Below are 18,085 nucleotides of genomic sequence, written 5' to 3'. Positions count from 1 at the left end.
CCTAAATCAGCCTGGGAAAACCAGGAAGAAATGATAGAGGTGGTGATGCTTGAGCTATGAACTAAAGGTTGAGTAGTAGTTTGTCAGATAGTAGAGGGGAAGGGACAGGGCAGGGAGGGGCCATTGCAAGAAATTCCATGCAGAGTGATTATGGTATTTCATTATCGCTGAACTTTAAACTGTGTGTGTGGCCGGGTATGGTGGCTCATGCCTATAATCCTAGCACTTTGGGAGGCCAAGGTGAGCAGATCACTTGAGGTCAGGAGTTCGAAATCACCCTGGCCAACATGGTGAAAACCCATCTCTATTAAAAATACAAAAAATTAGCCAGGTGTGGTTGCGGGTGTCTGTAATTCCAGCTACTTGGGAGGCTGAGGCAGGAGAATTGCTTGAACCCGGGAGGCGGAGGTTGCGGTGAGGTGGTATCAGGCTACTGCACTCCAGCTTGGGCGACAGAGAGAGACTCCATCTCGAAAGAAAAAAAAAGTGTGTGTAAAACAGACAGCCTTTGTAGGAGATAAGGTGAAGCAAGTAGGCAGGAGTTAGATCCTGAGTTACCTTTAGGCCATGCCAAGGAGTTTTTATTTTATTCCATATAGATGAGAGTCATTGAAGAATTTTGAACTGATATACCTATGATATCATGAGTTTTTTGTTTGTTTGTTTTAGAAAGATTATTCTGTCAGTCATAAGTGAAGGGACTGGGGACATTGGGACTGGAGGCAAAGAGATCAGTTTGAAAGCTATTGCAGTATTTGAAGAGAAGATTGATAAATGCTTGAACCAGCACAGTGGCAGTACAGATGGAGGGAGATGACTACAGTAAAATCATCAGGACTTGTTGATTGACATGATATAGGAAGTGAGGGACAGGGATGAGTCAAGGTTGATCCCCCTAGATTCTGACTAAGGCAGCTGGGTGGATGACAGTGCCATTCACAGAGACAGTGAATTCTGACATATACACCTAATAGATCAGGCTGGTTTACACCTCAGTCATTCCCATGGGAGAAGATAGAAAGGGTGTGTGTGTGTGTGTGTGTGTAAAAGAACACAGAAAGCCAGATTCCTCTCTTTGACACCAGAATATTGGTTCCCATCATAGTCAAAAGGATATTCCTGAAGATTGAGGCTTGGAAAAATATTGGGGAAGGATAAGAACTCCAGTTGTTGCTGCTTTTTTTGGCAGCCAGTGTAACCTAGGTAAGGACTTCATTGAATTAAGAAATTTCATGTCCAGATTGGATGGATTTTTCTCTTTCTCTGTGCTCTGGTATGTTTCCCACTCAGATTGCAGGTTGCACGTACCTACAGTGTGAAGTGTGCTGTTTCTATGCTTGTGCAAGGGAGTAGCTAGGTTGCTGGGAGGTCTGGATGAGGGTGGGGGTGGGGTGAGATCAAGTCTCCAGTTCCAAGAGGTCTGGGGCTAAGTGGAAAGCTTGCTCTTTTGAAATGGTCTTTGTTGGTAATTAACAACATATCCAGAATACCTTGGTGTCAAATAAAGGGAATTTGTAGGCACAATGCTATTGGTAGCTGATCTCAATCATTCAAGGAAGCTATTAAATCTGTGAACATTAACATTCTGCCAGGTAAAGAGATCTGGTCCTTAGCACCTCCCAGACACATTGATTCTTTACTGTTTTGAAACATCTCCCTCTCCTGGCTTCCTCCACCCAGCTTCCATACTGTCCTTGAAATCAATGAATGGTAATTTAGTGTATCTAGTGTATCACTAGCAAATGTCTGAATAAGAGAGGTTTGGTTTCAGCTGTGCCTCCTGTTACAATGAAAACGTGTACTGCATAAATTTAATTTGCTACATTAATGTGTAAGCCTTTTCTGCAAAGAGATGGATCTGTTTCTGAATATTCTGCAGAAGGGCAGAGTTTTGAGTATATGGCAGTGGTTCTAATTAGCAGTTGCTCTAATACAATCAGACTGAGACGGAAGCTACTCGTTTAGAATACTGGTTGATGACAACACTGGCTTGAACAAAGTGACCACTCTCCAATGGCTACTCTCCCTCTCAGTGGGCCGCAGGTTGCTAGGGCTCAGGCTGTGGCTGTTTTCCCCGCCGAAAAGGGGCGGGGTCAGTTGATGTGTTAGGAAAAAAAGAAAAACCATGTATGTTGTCTGCCTCCCCACAGAGGTAACAACCCGTGGAAAGACATGCCGTTGAGCGGGAGGAAGGCGAAAAGATAGGCTGGGGTTTTTGGGGGGTGGGGGAGCGAGGAGGATAGGGTGGGCTTTTTCCCCTTCAATGCTGCGACGCATTAACCCTGCTGCTGTTGGGACGTTCTCTGTTCAGCCTATTGGCTGAGCCCAGGAGCCGCTGTCTGCCAATCGGGTGGTGAAAGGCAGACAAATCTACCCCGCCACCAGCAAAAACGGCGCGTAACCCTTGCGGCGCCGGCCGAGCCGCGCCAGAGCTGGCGCGGGGAAAGCGAGATAGGTGTCTCCAGCTGCTGTGGTTGTTTGGGGCGGGTCGGCTTCATCCGCGTCTCAAGAGCAAGTAGAGAATTAGCGGGCGGCAGCAATGCTCCTCAAGGTGAGAAGCTGGACAGAAATCTGGCGGTGGGCTACCCTTTTGTTCCTCTTTTACCACCTGGGTTACGTTTGTGGGCAGATCCGCTACCCGGTCCCAGAGGAGTCACAGGAAGGGACTTTTGTAGGGAATGTCGCCCAAGATTTCCTGCTGGATACGGACAGTCTGTCAGCTCGCAGGCTGCAGGTCGCTGGAGAGGTGAACCAAAGACACTTCCGTGTGGATTTGGACAGCGGAGCCCTGCTCATCAAAAACCCAATCGACCGAGAGGCACTGTGTGGGCTCAGTGCCAGCTGCATCGTGCCCCTGGAGTTTGTCACCGAAGGTCCTTTGGAAATGTACCGAGCAGAGGTAGAGATCGTAGATGTGAATGATCACGCCCCCCGTTTTCCGCGGCAGCAGCTGGACTTGGAAATTGGGGAGGCAGCTCCTCCAGGACAGCGTTTCCCGTTGGAAAAGGCTCAGGATGCAGATGTGGGGAGCAATTCGATTAGCAGCTATAGGCTGAGCTCCAATGAACACTTTGCGCTGGATGTGAAGAAGCGCAGCGACGGCAGCCTGGTCCCAGAGCTGCTCCTGGAGAAGCCTTTGGATCGAGAGAAGCAATCGGACTACCGCCTGGTGCTGACTGCTGTAGATGGAGGGAACCCGCCGAGATCTGGCACCGCAGAGCTCCGGGTATCCGTGCTGGACGTAAACGACAACGCCCCAGCCTTCCAGCAATCCAGCTACAGGATTAGTGTGTTGGAGAGCGCACCAGCGGGCATGGTGCTCATCCAGCTCAATGCCTCCGACCCGGACCTGGGTCCCAGTGGTAACGTCACCTTTTATTTCAGTGGTCATACCCCTGATCGTGTAAGAAACCTCTTTAGCCTGCACCCCACTACTGGAAAGCTTACTCTTTTGGGGCCCCTAGACTTTGAGAGTGAGAATTACTATGAATTTGATGTGCGGGCTCGCGATGGGGGTTCTCCAGCCATGGAGCAACATTGCAGCCTTCGAGTGGATCTGCTGGACGTAAATGACAATGCCCCTTACATCACAGTGACCTCAGAGCTTGGAACCCTCCCCGAGAGTGCAGAACCTGGCACTGTGGTGGCACTTATCAGTGTGCAGGATCCGGACTCAGGGTCAAATGGAGATGTGAGCCTCCGCATTCCTGACCACTTGCCATTTGCCCTCAAGTCTGCCTTCAGGAACCAGTTCTCCCTGGTAACTGCTGGACCCTTAGATAGAGAGGCCAAATCTAGCTATGACATCATGGTCACTGCTTCTGATGCTGGGAACCCTCCTCTCAGTACCCACAGAACTATTTTTCTCAATATTTCAGATGTGAATGATAATCCACCCTCTTTCTTTCAGAGGTCACATGAGGTGTTTGTTCCTGAGAACAATCGCCCAGGGGACCTGCTTTGCTCCCTTGCAGCTTCTGACCCAGACTCTGGCTTGAATGCGCTTATCTCCTACTCACTCCTGGAGCCCAGGAATCGAGATGTGTCAGCTTCCTCCTTCATCTCTCTGAACCCCCAGACAGGAGCTGTTCATGCTACTCGATCCTTTGACTATGAGCAAACCCAGACACTGCAGTTTGAGGTGCAGGCCCGGGATCGGGGCAATCCACCCCTTAGCAGCACTGTGACAGTTCGTCTATTTGTACTGGACCTCAATGACAATGCCCCAGCTGTGCTCCGTCCTCGGGCCCGGCCTGGTTCCTTATGTCCCCAAGCACTGCCTCCATCAGTTGGTGCTGGCCACCTAATCACAAAGGTGACTGCTGTGGACCTGGATTCAGGTTACAATGCTTGGGTTTCCTATCAGCTCCTGGAGGCCCCAGATCCCAGCCTGTTTGCAGTCTCTCGATATGCTGGGGAGGTGCGGACGGCTGTTCCCATCCCAGCTGACCTCCCACCACAGAAGCTGGTCATTGTGGTAAAGGATAGTGGTAGTCCACCACTCTCTACCTCTGTTACTCTCTTAGTGTCCTTAGAGGAAGACACACACCCAGTTGTCCCAGATCTTCGAGAATCTTCAGCTCCAAGGGAAGGAGAATCTCATCTAACTCTCTACTTGGCTGTGTCCCTAGTGGCAATTTGCTTTGTCTCCTTTGGCTCATTCGTGGCACTACTCTCTAAGTGCCTTCGTGGGGCAGCCTGCGGAGTGACCTGCTTTCCTGCGGGCACCTGTGCTTGTCTCACCAGATCTCGAAGGAGGGAGGGGCTTCCCCCTTCCAATGGGATCCTCCGAATCCAGCTAGGGTCAGATGACCCTATCAAGTTTGTTGATGTGGGAGGCCACTCTCACGGCTGTACACCCTTGGCTTCTGCACCCACTCGGAGTGATAGCTTCATGATGGTGAAGTCACCCAGTGCACCTATGGCAGGGGAACCTGTTCGCCCAAGCTGCCCACCCTCTGATCTTCTCTATGGGCTAGAGGTGAGACCTTTGCAGGCTCAACCAATGCTTGAGAGTTATTCTGATCCAGGCATGTGGCTAGGCCATGTCCTAAAGAGTACTGGCCTCTCAGTAAGAGCCCATAGTGATGTCACCATTTTTGTGAGAGGTAACTATGTGGTAGACGCTGTGCTTTGTAACTGTTTTATGAATTAACTAGAGTTGTCACAATTTAGCACTGGGGGTGGGTCATGCCTATATCTGAGTCAGAAATGAAAGTAATTGGTGATCAAGAGCCAGGCTGTTGTGGAAGCATGCTGATGGAATGTGGGAGCACAGAAGGCTACAGTGCACAGGGTGCAGTGCACCAGGCAGTCACTTGGACAAAGGTGGCTGTTTTCTCTACTATTCCTGAAAGAGGGGATCAGATTCTGAAGTACCTTAACTCTAGGTTACCATTTCCCAAGGGATTGAGGGGAAATAAAATCTTTGTCTCACAGTATCTAGTACACTGTGAAGGGACCTCTCTATCTGAAACATAGCATACAGCAGAAAGAGGAGAGAACTAAAGGAATAGAGAGGCACACATCAGAGTGGTTGGTAGCACAGATCTTTTGGTCTGGATCTTAGGACTCGGATAAAGTCCCTACTGGGGATTTGAACTAGATGCAATAAATTGGAAGGTTGGGGCGGGCTGGTCATCACCTTTGGAAAAAAGCAGTAAGTGAAATCACTTATGACAGAAAACTGGTTTACAGTTGGCTGATTCATAGAAACAGCCACCCTGTGTATCTTTAAGTTGAGCTCTCCTGAATTTGGTGAAACCATGAAACCTAGAGGCCATCCATGCTTGGCCTCTGACCACTGTCCTGGGTGACCTGATTCAGCCCCAGAAATGTTCCCCTACCCAAAAACTGTAACACTCATTCCACATTTGGGGTCTGGGGTGTCAGAAAAGCTAAGTCCCATGTCAGCTGACATTGAGATTTCCTCAAAGCATTGCTGGAGAGTCAGGGCAAGACTTTACAAGGTTCTTACTAATCTTTTCTCTCACCTTAGCAGCATTCAGCAGGATGGGGGAGGGAGGGGGAATACATGGGCTTTGCCTCTCCCAGAAGGACAAGATTTTGCTGGTTCAAGCAAAGTGGTGGAAGCTTCTGAAGTCATGCAGGAAGTTGCTGGGACAGAACGCTGAGGAGTTTTGTATCACTTTGTCTTCCCTGTTGAGCACCATCTGAGCTGTCAAACTTTGCTGCCAAGGGGGCTGAATCAACCTGCAGCACGAAATGAGTGGGGAGGTAGGAAGCTTCTGTGACACAGATTTGCAGCCTGTGTTCCCAAGGTTTCCAGGCTTGAGGAGACTTCATAATTGGTTGAGAACACATAGACTTTTTGGCCAATCAGACTCAGAGTTGAGGTGGGAGATCTGCTCTTCCAGCCCGCCTCTCCTCCTCCAGCTCCCCAGCTCCACTCAAATTCAGCTCCCCTCCCCACCGCCCACCCCCGCCACCCAGTGACTAAGAAGAACTGCTGCAGGCAGGCAAAGCTCCGAGCAGTTTTTAAGAGGCTAGAAGGAGACATAAGAGACTTCAGCTGCTGCATTCCAAGCCCTGCGTCTACCTTGGAGACAGGACAGCACAGACTTACTCTCCACGAAGGGACTTCTGGGTCATGGGGCACAAGACACCCCCACAGCTCGCTGGGAAATGGCAAGTGCTGTGCATGTTGTCCTTGTGCTGCTGGGGCTGGGTGTCTGGGCAGCTTCGTTACTCAGTGGTGGAGGAGTCTGAGCCGGGGACGCTGGTGGGGAATGTTGCTCAGGATCTGGGCTTAAAGATGACAGATCTGTTGAGCCGGCGGCTGCAGTTGGGCTCTGAGGAGAATGGGCGCTATTTTTCCCTGAGCTTGATGAGTGGTGCCCTGGCAGTGAATCAGAAGATTGACCGAGAAAGCCTATGTGGAGCCAGCACCAGCTGCCTGCTGCCAGTGCAGGTGGTGACTGAACACCCCCTGGAGCTAATCCGTGTAGAGGTAGAGATCCTGGATCTCAATGATAACTCTCCTAGCTTTGCTACCCATGAGCGAGAGATGCGCATCTCAGAATCAGCAGCACCTGGGGCACGATTCCCATTGGACAGTGCCCAGGATCCGGATGTGGGCACCAATACCGTGAGCTTTTACACTCTAAGCCCCAACAGCCACTTCTCTCTGAATGTGAAGACCCTAAAAGATGGGAAACCATTCCCAGAGCTAGTGCTAGAGCAGCAGCTGGATCGTGAAGCCCAGACAAGACATCAGCTGGTGCTTACTGCTGTGGATGGGGGGACCCCAGCCCGCTCAGGGACCACCCTTATCTCTGTCATCGTGCTGGACATCAATGATAATGCTCCAACCTTCCAATCCTCAGTTCTACGTGTGGGAATCCCAGAGAATGCACCCATTGGTACTCTGCTGCTCCGCCTCAATGCCACTGATCCAGACGAGGGCACCAACGGTCAACTAGACTATTCTTTTGGAGACCACACATCTGAGGCAGTGAGGAACCTCTTTGGCCTAGACCCTAGCAGTGGGGCAATCCATGTGTTGGGTCCCATAGACTTTGAGGAGTCAAGTTTCTATGAAATTCATGCAAGAGCCCGTGACCAGGGACAGCCTGCCATGGAGGGCCACTGTGTGATTCAAGTGGATGTGGGGGATGTCAATGACAATGCCCCAGAAGTGCTATTGGCCTCTTTGGCCAACCCTGTCCTAGAGAGCACACCAGTAGGCACAGTAGTGGGGTTGTTTAATGTGCGAGACCGAGACTCAGGTAGAAATGGTGAAGTGAGCCTTGATATCTCTCCGGACCTGCCATTTCAGATTAAGCCTTCTGAGAACCACTACTCGCTGCTAACCAGCCAGCCTTTGGACCGGGAGGCCACATCCCACTATACTATCGAGCTGCTGGCCAGCGATGCTGGTTCACCTCCCCTGCACAAACATCTCACCATCAGGCTCAACATTTCAGATGTTAATGACAATGCACCCCACTTCAACCAGCAGCTTTACACTGCTTACATCCTAGAAAACCGGCCTCCAGGCTCCCTTCTCTGCACTGTGGCTGCCTCAGATCCAGACAGTGGGGATAATGCCCGCCTCACCTACTCCATTGTAGGAAATCAGATTCAGGGAGCCCCAGCCTCCTCTTTCGTGTATGTCAACCCAGAGGATGGACGGGTGTTTGCCCAGCGTACCTTTGACTATGAATTGCTACAGATGCTGCAGATTGTGGTGGGGGTTCGAGACTCTGGCTCTCCCCCATTGCATGCCAACACATCTCTGCACGTGTTTGTCCTGGATGAGAATGATAATGCCCCAGCTGTGCTGCACCCACGGCCAGGCTGGGAACACTCAGCCCCCCAGCGTCTCCCTCGCTCTGCTCCTCCTGGCTCCTTGGTCACCAAGGTGACAGCCGTGGATGCTGATGCAGGCCACAATGCGTGGCTCTCCTACTCACTGTTGCCACAGTCCACAGCCCCAGGACTCTTCCTCGTGTCTACACACACTGGTGAGGTGCGCACAGCCCGGGCCTTACTGGAGGATGACTCTGACACCCAGCAGGTGGTAGTCCTGGTGAGGGACAATGGTGACCCTTCACTGTCCTCCACAGCCACAGTGCTGCTGGTTCTGGAGGATGAGGACCCTGAGGAAATGCCCAAATCCAGTGACTTTCTCAAACACCCTCCTGAGCGTTCAGACCTTACGCTTTACCTCATTGTGGCTCTAGCGACCGTCAGTCTCTTATCCCTAGTCACCTTCACCTTTCTGTCAGCTAAGTGCCTTCAGGGGAACGCAGACAGGGACGGGGGTGGAGGGCAGTGCTGCAGGCGCCAGGACTCACCCTCCCGGGACTTCTATAAGCAGTCCAGCCCCAACCTGCAAGTGAGCTCGGACGGCACGCTCAAGTACATGGAGGTGACGCTGCGGCCCACAGACTCGCAGAGCCACTGCTACAGGACGTGCTTTTCACCGGCCTCGGACGGCAGTGACTTCACTTTTCTAAGACCCCTCAGCGTTCAGCAGCCCACAGCTCTGGCGCTGGAGCCTGACGCCATCCGGTCCCGCTCTAATACACTGCGGGAGCGGAGCCAGGTGAGGGGCTCGGCGCCGCCCCGGGCGACCCCTGGGGGCGGCACTAGAGAAGCCGCCCGTCCTCATAAGGGACTGAACTGGCATCCACTCCTCTCCGGGCGGCTCGGCCGCTGGCTGCGCTCCACCCGATTCTCGGGATCATTGGACCGTTTGCGCGGAACCAGAGGAGTGGCCGATTAAGGGATGGGGCTCCGAGCACCGGGGGTGGTGGCGACTGTGATCGAGGGGAGGTGGGACCGACCCCCACCCCACACTCAGAAAAGGCTGGGGCCCCCGTCGAGCTTCCGGTGAATTTCGAGCGATTTCCGCGGGTGTCGGGGGTCCCGGGAGGAGGCAGTCACAGATCCACCCATGCAGCCAGCCTCCTAGGCGCCGGCTCCCGCACGCTTCGCCGGTCTTGAGGTTTCCTCTTCGATTTCTCCCCAACCCCCAGCATCTGTGACTTCGCTGTTACCCTCTCTATTCCCGCATCACCCAGCCGCATCTGTCTGCAGGACTTAGGTGTGCGCGCGGGGCTCATGCGTATCCTCCCTGCAGGCCACCCCCACGGCCCACGCACGGTGCACGGGCTCGCCACGCCCCGCCAACACATGCGCGGACGCACGCACACACCCCTCGCACTTGGGCTTACACGAATACCAGCTTTCACTGCCACTCGCTCGCGGCCAGGTTCACAGGCCTGTCCGGGCCCACTCGCAGTTCTCCCTCTGAGACCGTTCCCTCCGCCTGGCTCAGGGGTACTCGTAGCAGATTGTGCGCGCCTTAGTGAGGGTCCCAGATCGCGGCCGCCCAGGACCAGGCGAGGACTCCGGAGCCTCCTCTCACCTCTCCCACCTGGGCCCCGGGCTGGGCTGGGTCGTCTGGGGGCGGCCTGAGCTAGGCGCGGGGCCAGGAGTGCTGGAGCGACTCCGCGCTCAAAGTATCAGGCGGGCGGGACTCTACGACCCTTGGGCCAGAGGTCCGGATGGTGCCGGGGCTCCGTCTCAAGGGTGGCGACCTCTCAACCCAGAAGCCTCCAGCGGGCGGACAGGCAGAGCTGCCCAGTGGCCCGAGGCCTTGGGCGAGTGAGTGAGCCTCTATAGGACAGCAGGCCTGGGACTCCAGTGGCAAGAGCGGCCCCTTCCTCCCGCAGGAAGTGGAAGCCTGGAGCGCCCTGGCTCTCAACGTCCAGAGATACAGGCTTTTGGCGCCGTCGTGATCACAATGTGCCCAGCGATCTAGGGTCAGAGATTTGGAGGTGACCAAGCTATCTGAGACTGTAACAAGTCCTCTCTCCTCTGGCAGATGGAAAGCTGTAGGCTCTGCCGGATGCCAGGGTGCCCTTATGTGTGAGGAAACTACAGTAGTAAAAAACACAAGTTTCCCCAACTCTAGGAGCTTTTATTCAAAATATATCTATGCCTAACTCTGCCCCTAGGGAATCAGAACTGTAGTTTGAAACATCCCCAGGTGAATTTGATAACTGATTGAGAGAAACTTACTATATAACTCTTTTGAGCATCTCATCTCATTCGCTCTTCCCACCATTGCTGTTGGCTAGGTACTAACATGCCTCTCTTATAACAGCTTCAAAAAGGTCAACTGACTTGCTCAAGTTCACAGAGCAAGTAAGAGAGATTCTAACCCCTATCTAACTCCAGAATTTGTGTTTTTAATTTCTTGGCACTTGGAACTTTAAAAGCTTGAGGACAGGAGAGGGGAGTTGGCTTTGCTGGGATTTTGCTTCTGCTGGGATGGGGCAAGGGTGGGGTTCCTACCTTTTAGGACCTTACATGTGGGGAAAGTCTTCTGCAGCTCCTTATTTCTGAGCAGTTCCCACAGCACAAACTTGGCCAGTTATCCTTACGTAGGTTGAGTTTCCCCTAGCTCCCTTTCCTCCTACCACAATTATTGCATTTCCATGTAGATTCTGCTGTGTCTAAGAATACAGTGGCTGAGGGCTGGCCATCCTTGTGCCCTTCTCCATGGCAGCCCTAGAATGGTGCTGGTGACTCCTGATGTACCTGGAATGCTAGGTTTCTGGGTTCTGCTCATATCACTGCTACCTGTGGGCCTTAGAGTGAGCCGCTGGCAGTTCTGGAGCTTCCTTCTCCCTGGAGTAATCTGAGATACTCACACTCTGCACTTCTGGGAGCAAGTATGAGTATTAATTACCAGCCCACCCCAGAACCAGTGAGGAGATGGCTCTAGGAGTGCTCCATGAGATTGTGTGATGGGATAACACATCCCCTGGAAAGACCAGAAGGGACTGAGGAATGAAGTGGCTGGCCAGAACCCCACACCTTCAGCTATGTGAGAGATGGCTACAAATCAGCCCCTTGGGAGCCCTGGAGACTTAGTTGGCCCTGCTTGGAGGTTATGGGAACTGGATCCCTCCCCCCTGCATCCCTTCCATTTTTCTCTGTCTCAGACAGAGCAGCCTTGTTCTCTTCTCCTTAGTCACAGACCATTGTCTGGCACAGAGTTCCAGGGGTGAGAAGTGTCCCGGGACTTGGATGCCATGCAAATGCCCAATCTGGCATGACTCCCAAATTAATAATGTCTTTAGCTGTGGGAAGAGATCCTTGCGAGCCAAGGACCCGGAGAAGGTGTCCCTGTGAATGTGTCACTGCACAACCTGGCACCAAAAGGGTTACCAGGAGCAGCAGCCATCTTGCTGCAGAGGATGCTTTGTTCGTGGCTGAGGAGTTGAATAAACTCATTCTAGGCCTGGTGGAATTATCATTGAAAAGCCTCCTCTGCCACTTTCAGGGGATTTCTCTGCACCTCTTCCACCAGTTCCACAGAAGATGCCTTCAGTCCTTGAATTTTGGCTCAGGAGTTCTGACTCTGGGGGCAGGGAGGAAGGGCCATTTCTTTAGGAAAGGAGTCTGAGCTTGCTCACTGTGATCAGATGAAATGTGATTTATCTCTTGGTTTCTGGTACCTCAGACCTCTGAGACCTGAGGTGTATTTTGTCTTTGGAGATGAGTCCACCCCTGCCCCCTCTTAGCCCGTTTTCTTCTCTGTGCCCGCTCCCCTCCTTCTCTCCTGGCCCATCCCTAGGGGCTCGGGTGACATTCTAATTTCTCATAGGTACTCAGCCCCTCTCCCTCTGTTTTCTCCACAGCAAGCCCCGCCCAACACGGACTGGCGTTTCTCTCAGGCCCAGAGACCCGGCACCAGCGGGTAGGTGACTGATTCTCCAGCCCACCCTCTTCTCTGCGGCATTTTCTCAGGGATGATGTGGGAGGAGATGGGGGAGGGCTCAGCATTTGCTACAAATGGCTTCTCCCTCAGTTTGAGATCCCAGGGAGGTCTTGGTGTGGGGGGGCTGGCACACAGACCCCAGAAGAAAGAGGCGACTGCCCTGACTCTTCAGGAAGCTCAATTCACATGCTTGCTCCTTCCCTCCTCCCCACGACCGGCACCTTTTCCTATCCCCTGAGGGCACTGTGGAACCAAAGGTGGTCTTAAGCTGGTCTCTGGGTGAAAGCGAGGCTTTCTATGCCCATGTACTGCCTAATCCCTCCTCTGAGTTGAGCTGGGCTCCATTCTGACCTGGGGCTCAGGCAGAAAAACATTTGACCGGAGGAGGCCGTCTGCAGTCAGCACCTCCTCCAGAGCCTCCAGAGCCAAGGCTGATTGGAGCCTGGGGAGAGTGGAGGCAGCACAGCTGGAGGTGGGACTGAGGAAGGACTGGGTGGGGCATGGAGCAGGCCTCCCTCTGGCTGCTCCTCCCACTGTCCTCTGCCCCTACTTGTCCTGCCCTCTCTGTCTGTGGGAATCTCTGTGTCTCTGCCCCTTTTTCTTGAGTTTCTGTCTTTGCCACTTTCTCTTACCTCTGGGTCATTCCCTCAGTCTCTATCTCGCTTTGCAATCTCTGCCTCTCCCTCTCTTCTCCATCTCTGTCTTAGCTTCGGTCTTGATTGCTGCACCTCAGCTTCAGTCCCTTTCATTTGTCTACTTGCATCGATCTGTGCCGCCCACTGTGCCTGCCATGGCATAAGTGCTCAATTAATGTGCAGTGAGTGACTACATAGGACTCTTCGTCGCTTTCTCCTTCTCTATCTCTGCCTCCCTGTCCTTTTCCTGGACCTCTTTTCTGTTTCTCCTTTCACCATTTCCTAGCGCCTTGTGTTCTTCTATCCCCAGCCTCTATGTTTCTCTGTCTGTGACTATTTCTGCTTTCCTCTCTGTTCTCAGCCTCACTGCATCTCTTTCTTTGCCTCTGTCTCTGTATATCTCTCTGTGCCTGTTGTCTTTTTCTGCCTCTTTCTCTGTTACTCTTTCTTTATCTCTCTTTTTCTTTTATCTCATCTTTTTCTCTGAGCCTCTGTCTCTTCTCTCATTTTTTTGTGCTTGTGGGCAAGCCAGCACACACAACTCCCCACCCACCACCCACCACCACCCCGCTCTCTTCCTTCCCTGCCCCTCACACACTGAGCCTTTGATCACAGCTCTCCACCACACCCCCTCCCATCCAAGCAGCCCCAGCTGCTCATTTCAATCTGGTATGAATTCCTGCTGAGACAGGAACCCCCTGCGGGCTGAAGGGGAGGGAAACTTCTGCAGAAAGACCTTCAGTTGGTCTGAGCAGAGTGGGATAGGCTGTGGGCCAGGCAGTTAGAAGTCAGGAGCCTGGAGGAGTCTCAGAGCCCAGGGAGAGAAGCAGGAGTTTGGGCCACCTTACCCTACCTCCTCAATGGTTGAGTACTTGCTGTCCACATTTGCCAAGTTGCTACAGATGCTGAGCTTCCAAGAATCCTCTCTCCCCATCCTACAACCAACCATACCCTTGTTGCCACAAGGACCCAGGAGCCCTTGGTGTATGGTAGAGATTCCAGCTCCTGGGCATGCATAGTCCTGTCACCCATTTTAGGAACGCAAAGCGTTTCTTAGAAGCCCCTTAAAAAGCAGCAGATCAAAAGGCTTGGGCTTTTTGCCCTTGGGCTGCCCTTGCCCTTCCTTTGACCCCAGCCATTGTCCTTCTCCCAGCCGGCCTTGCCAACCTTCTCATAAGTTATCCATTAAGCCATTAATGTATTCATTCATTCATTTATTCAACAAATATTTATTGAGCATCTACTATGAGCAGGGCCCTGTGTTAAACATTGGGCTATAAGAGTAAACAAGTAGGCCGGGCGCGGTGGCTCATGCCTGTAATCCCAGCACTTTGGGAGGCCAAGGCGGGTAGATCACGAGGTCAGGAGATTGAGACCATTCTAGCTAACACGGTGAAACCCTGTCTCTACAAAAATTCAAAAAATTAGCCGGGCGTGGTGGCGGGTGCCTGTAGTCCCAGCTACTCAGGAGGCTGAGGCAGGAGAATGGCATGAACCTGGGAGGTGGAGCTTGCAGTGAGCCGAGATTGTGCCACTGCACTCCAGCCTGGGGGACAGAGTGAGACTCTGTCTCAAAAAAAAAAAAAAAAAAGTGAACAAGTAGATGTGATCCCGGAACTCACAGGCTTCCAGGCCAGCAGTGGAGACAGAAAATTTGCAACAAGTAACACTTAAAAAAAAAAAAAAAAAAAAAAGCCTGGGCACTGTGGCCCACGCCTGTAATCCCAGCACTTTGGGAGGCCAAGGTGGATGGATCACCCCCACAAGGTGGGGGTTTGAGACTAGCCTGGCAGCCAACATGGTGAAACTCCATCTCTACTAAAAATACAAAAATTAGCCGGGCGTGGTGGCAGGCACCTGTAATCCCAGCAATTTGGGAGGCTGAGGCAGGAGAACTGCTTGAACCCGGGAGGCAGAGATTGCAGTGAGCTGAGATCATGAAAAAAAAAATAATCTAGCTACAAATCATAGTAAGTTCTGAGAGGCAGAGAACAATGTGAGTGTAATGGGGGGAAGATCAGGGAAGGCTTCTAGGAGGAGGTGACATTGAGAAGTTCTAGGCCATTTATGTTCCCTCTACCTACCTCCACCCCAAGCCATACACTGACTTTGAAGCAGAATTCACTGTTGAACCTGGAAGCCCCACCAACTGCCTCTCATGTGTCCTCTGGGATGAGCACCTTACCTCTGCCTCAACTCCCTTTTCATCAGATGAGAGGCTTAGTGGCCTGGAATACATGTGGGAGCTCTTGGAAATATGGAGGAGAAGGTGCGGAACCTCTCTCTCTCTCCTCTCTTTGCTTCCTTAGTTAACTTGTGGGGGACGCAACAAACTTTTTTTTTTTTTTTTTTTTTTTTTTAACGGAGTCTTGCTCTGTTGCCCAAGCTGGAGTACAGCGGTGCAATCTTAGCTCACTGCAACTTCTGCCTGCCAGATTCAAGTGATTCTCCTGCCTCAGCCTCCCAAGTAGCTGGGACAGCAGGTGTGCGCCACCACACCCAGCTCATTTTTGTATTTTTAGTAGAGATGGGTTTCACCATGTCGGTCAGGCTGGTTTCAAACTCCCCGACCTCAACTGATCCACCTGCCTCAGCTTCCCAAAGTGCTAGAATTATAGGCATGAGCCATTGCCCCTGGCCACATTTTTGATTCAGTGGTTCCAAAGTGGTCAATATGAAATAAGCACTAGGATCTAGTCCAGTAACTTCAACTTCTCTCCTTCATTCATTCAACAAATGGTCAGTGAGCACTTTCTGTTAGCTAGGCAGTGTTTGTGATGTGGGAGGCCCCTGCCCTTAAGGAGCTTACAGTGCATTGAAGGAGACAAATATTGACCAAATAATTACAGAAATAAATGTGAGACTGAAGCTGTCATAGTGCTAGGTAGAATTGTATCTGGTGGTGTGGGCATATAATAGGGATTTGATTTAGGGAGCAGGAGGACATCCTGGAAATGAAGTTGTGCTGAGATCGAAAGACAAATACAAATTAACCAGCTGAAGAAAAGAAGGAAGAGCATTACAGATGGTCAAGCACACCAGCTTCAAAGCAGGGCTAGTGCTGAGTTCTTCAGTAAACTTAGTTCAAGTTCAAGCCAGCTCTGGGTCACACTGCCTACACAGAAGGAAAAGCATTTCAAATGGGAAAGCCTACACAAAAGCCCTGTGGTGAGGCCTCCTGGGATCAAGGGAATGGCACGGAGTTTTCTCTTTCCTGGCCTTGGAGTGAGGGGATGAAGACGAGAGGTTCCTTTCATTCAGTCTAACCCTGGTTCCAATCTTCTGTTGATGCCCTGCCTCACTCCCTCCCCACCATCTTGCCCACTGCCCTCCAGCCTGGTCTGGTCAGCTACACCAGCTTCAAAGCAGGGGTAGCGTTGAGTTCTTCAGTAAACTTGTTCAAGTTCAAGTCAGCACTGGGTCACACTGCCTAGACAGAAGGAAGAAGACCTGGCCAGGCGCCGTGGCTCACGCCTATAATCCCAGCACTTTGGGAGGCTGAGGTGGGCGGATCACCCGAGCTCAGAAGTTTGAGACCAAACTGGCCAACATGATGAAACCCCGTCTCTACTAAAAATACAAAATATTAGCCAGGAGTGGTGGTGCGCACCTGTAGTCCCAGCTACTCGGGAGGCTGAGGCAGGGGAATCGCTTGAACCCAGGAGGCAGAGGTTGCAGTGAGCCGAGATCGCACCACTGCACTCCAGCCTGGATGACAGAGTGAGACTCCATCTCAAAAAAAAAAAAAAAAAAAAAAAAAGAAAGAAAGAAAGAAAGAAAGAAAAAGAAGAGGGAAAGGGAAAAGAATGAAGAAGACTTACATTCTTAAGTCCCTGCTTGGCACATGCTTCTCTCCACCACTATCCCTTCTCAGGTCATCCTTTGGGTATCTGATCCCAATAGCTGTTGTCTCAAGCTCTGAGCCCAACAAACCATTTCCCCCTTCTTAGGCTGTAACCCAGGCCCTGCCCTGCAGCTGTCCCCAGCCTCTGCACAAAGAGTCTCCATTTGGTCCCCATCCTGTTCTCTGATGGCTCCACACTACCATCCCTCCTCCTCTGAGAGACAGTATCCCTCCTGTCTCTCAGTTTGGGCAGTCATTCAACAAACAAATAGCAACTTAATTTTTTTCTGCTTATAAAACAGTACATGCTCGTTATAGAAACATGAAAAATAGAAAAAAATTAAAAGGAAAACCACCCATCATTTTACAATCTAGGGAGAACCACTACCAACTACAATTTAATATGGAACATTTCAAATATACACAAAAGTAGAAAGAATGGTGTCATGAACCTGTATGAGACCACTATCTAGCTTCAACTAATGCCTTATCTTGTTTCACCTATATCCCTACCCTTATCCTCTCCTTGGATTTTTTTGAAGCAAATCTCAGACATCATGTAATTTCATTTTGGTCTCCACCATCTTTAACAGATGATTTTTTTTCTTGTTTTTTTTTTCTTTCTTTCTTTCTTTTTCTTTGGAGACAGAGTCTCACTCTCTTGTCCAGGCTGTGGCGCAATCTCGGCTCACTGCAGCCTTCGCCTCCCAGGTTCAAGCAGCTCTCATGCTTCAGCCTCCCGAGTAGCTAGGATTACAGGTGTGCACCACCACATCCAGCTAATATTTTGTATTTTCAGTAGAAACAGTGTTTCACCATGTTGGCCATGCTGGTCTTGAACCCCTGGCCCCAAGTGATCTACCCTCCTCGGCCTCCCAAAATGTTGGGATTACAGGTGTGAGCCACCTTGCCCTGCCAGATGATTCTTATATAAGGTCCACATTTTATATTTGACTGAGTGTCTCTTAAGTATCTTAAGCTCTTTTAATGTAAAAGACTTCCCCCTCCATCTTCCATTTTTGCAGTTTATTTGTTGAATCCTTACCTTTTCATATGTATCTTTCTAAACTTTTCTTTGTGTAATGAAAGAACATGCACAAGCTTCATTTTTAAAAAATCTCATTTACCTAAATAAATTGTTCACAAACTTGTCACACTTTTATGTGACACTTTATTCACATATCAAGAACTGTTATTTCCAGTCATATGGTACATTTCCTACTAGTTTTTTAAAAATAGCAACTGAGGCCATACTGTCTGTCAGAATTATAGCTTTTTTCTTCTTTGCAGTGTATCATGAGAATTTCCCCATGTCTTTCAGAATTCTTCCCAAGTCATTTGCAGAGT

The 18,085-nt window shown here is 51.1% G+C and overlaps 1 protein-coding gene across 22 annotated transcripts in view; it reads left to right on the top strand.

Moving 5' to 3' along the window:
* Window positions 1–18,085, top strand: part of LOC103245184 (protocadherin gamma-C4) — a 179,238-nt gene that overhangs the window by 148,891 nt on the left and 12,262 nt on the right. For 20 of the 22 annotated variants that reach the window (XM_073010615.1, XM_073010611.1, XM_073010614.1 and 17 more), the window contains one exon: window positions 12,180–12,238. In XM_073010615.1, coding sequence (XP_072866716.1) covers window positions 12,180–12,238 — 59 coding nt within the window. Of the gene's footprint in view, window positions 1–2,236; window positions 4,982–6,434; window positions 9,071–12,179; window positions 12,239–18,085 lie in introns of those variants that run through there. The other 2 variants (XM_038006787.2, XM_038006779.2) reach the window with 2 other exon arrangements.

Source organism: Chlorocebus sabaeus, chromosome 23, assembly GCF_047675955.1.
Source record: "Chlorocebus sabaeus isolate Y175 chromosome 23, mChlSab1.0.hap1, whole genome shotgun sequence".
NCBI lineage: Eukaryota > Metazoa > Chordata > Mammalia > Primates > Cercopithecidae > Chlorocebus > Chlorocebus sabaeus.
This window is presented reverse-complemented; position numbering and strand designations above follow the sequence as displayed.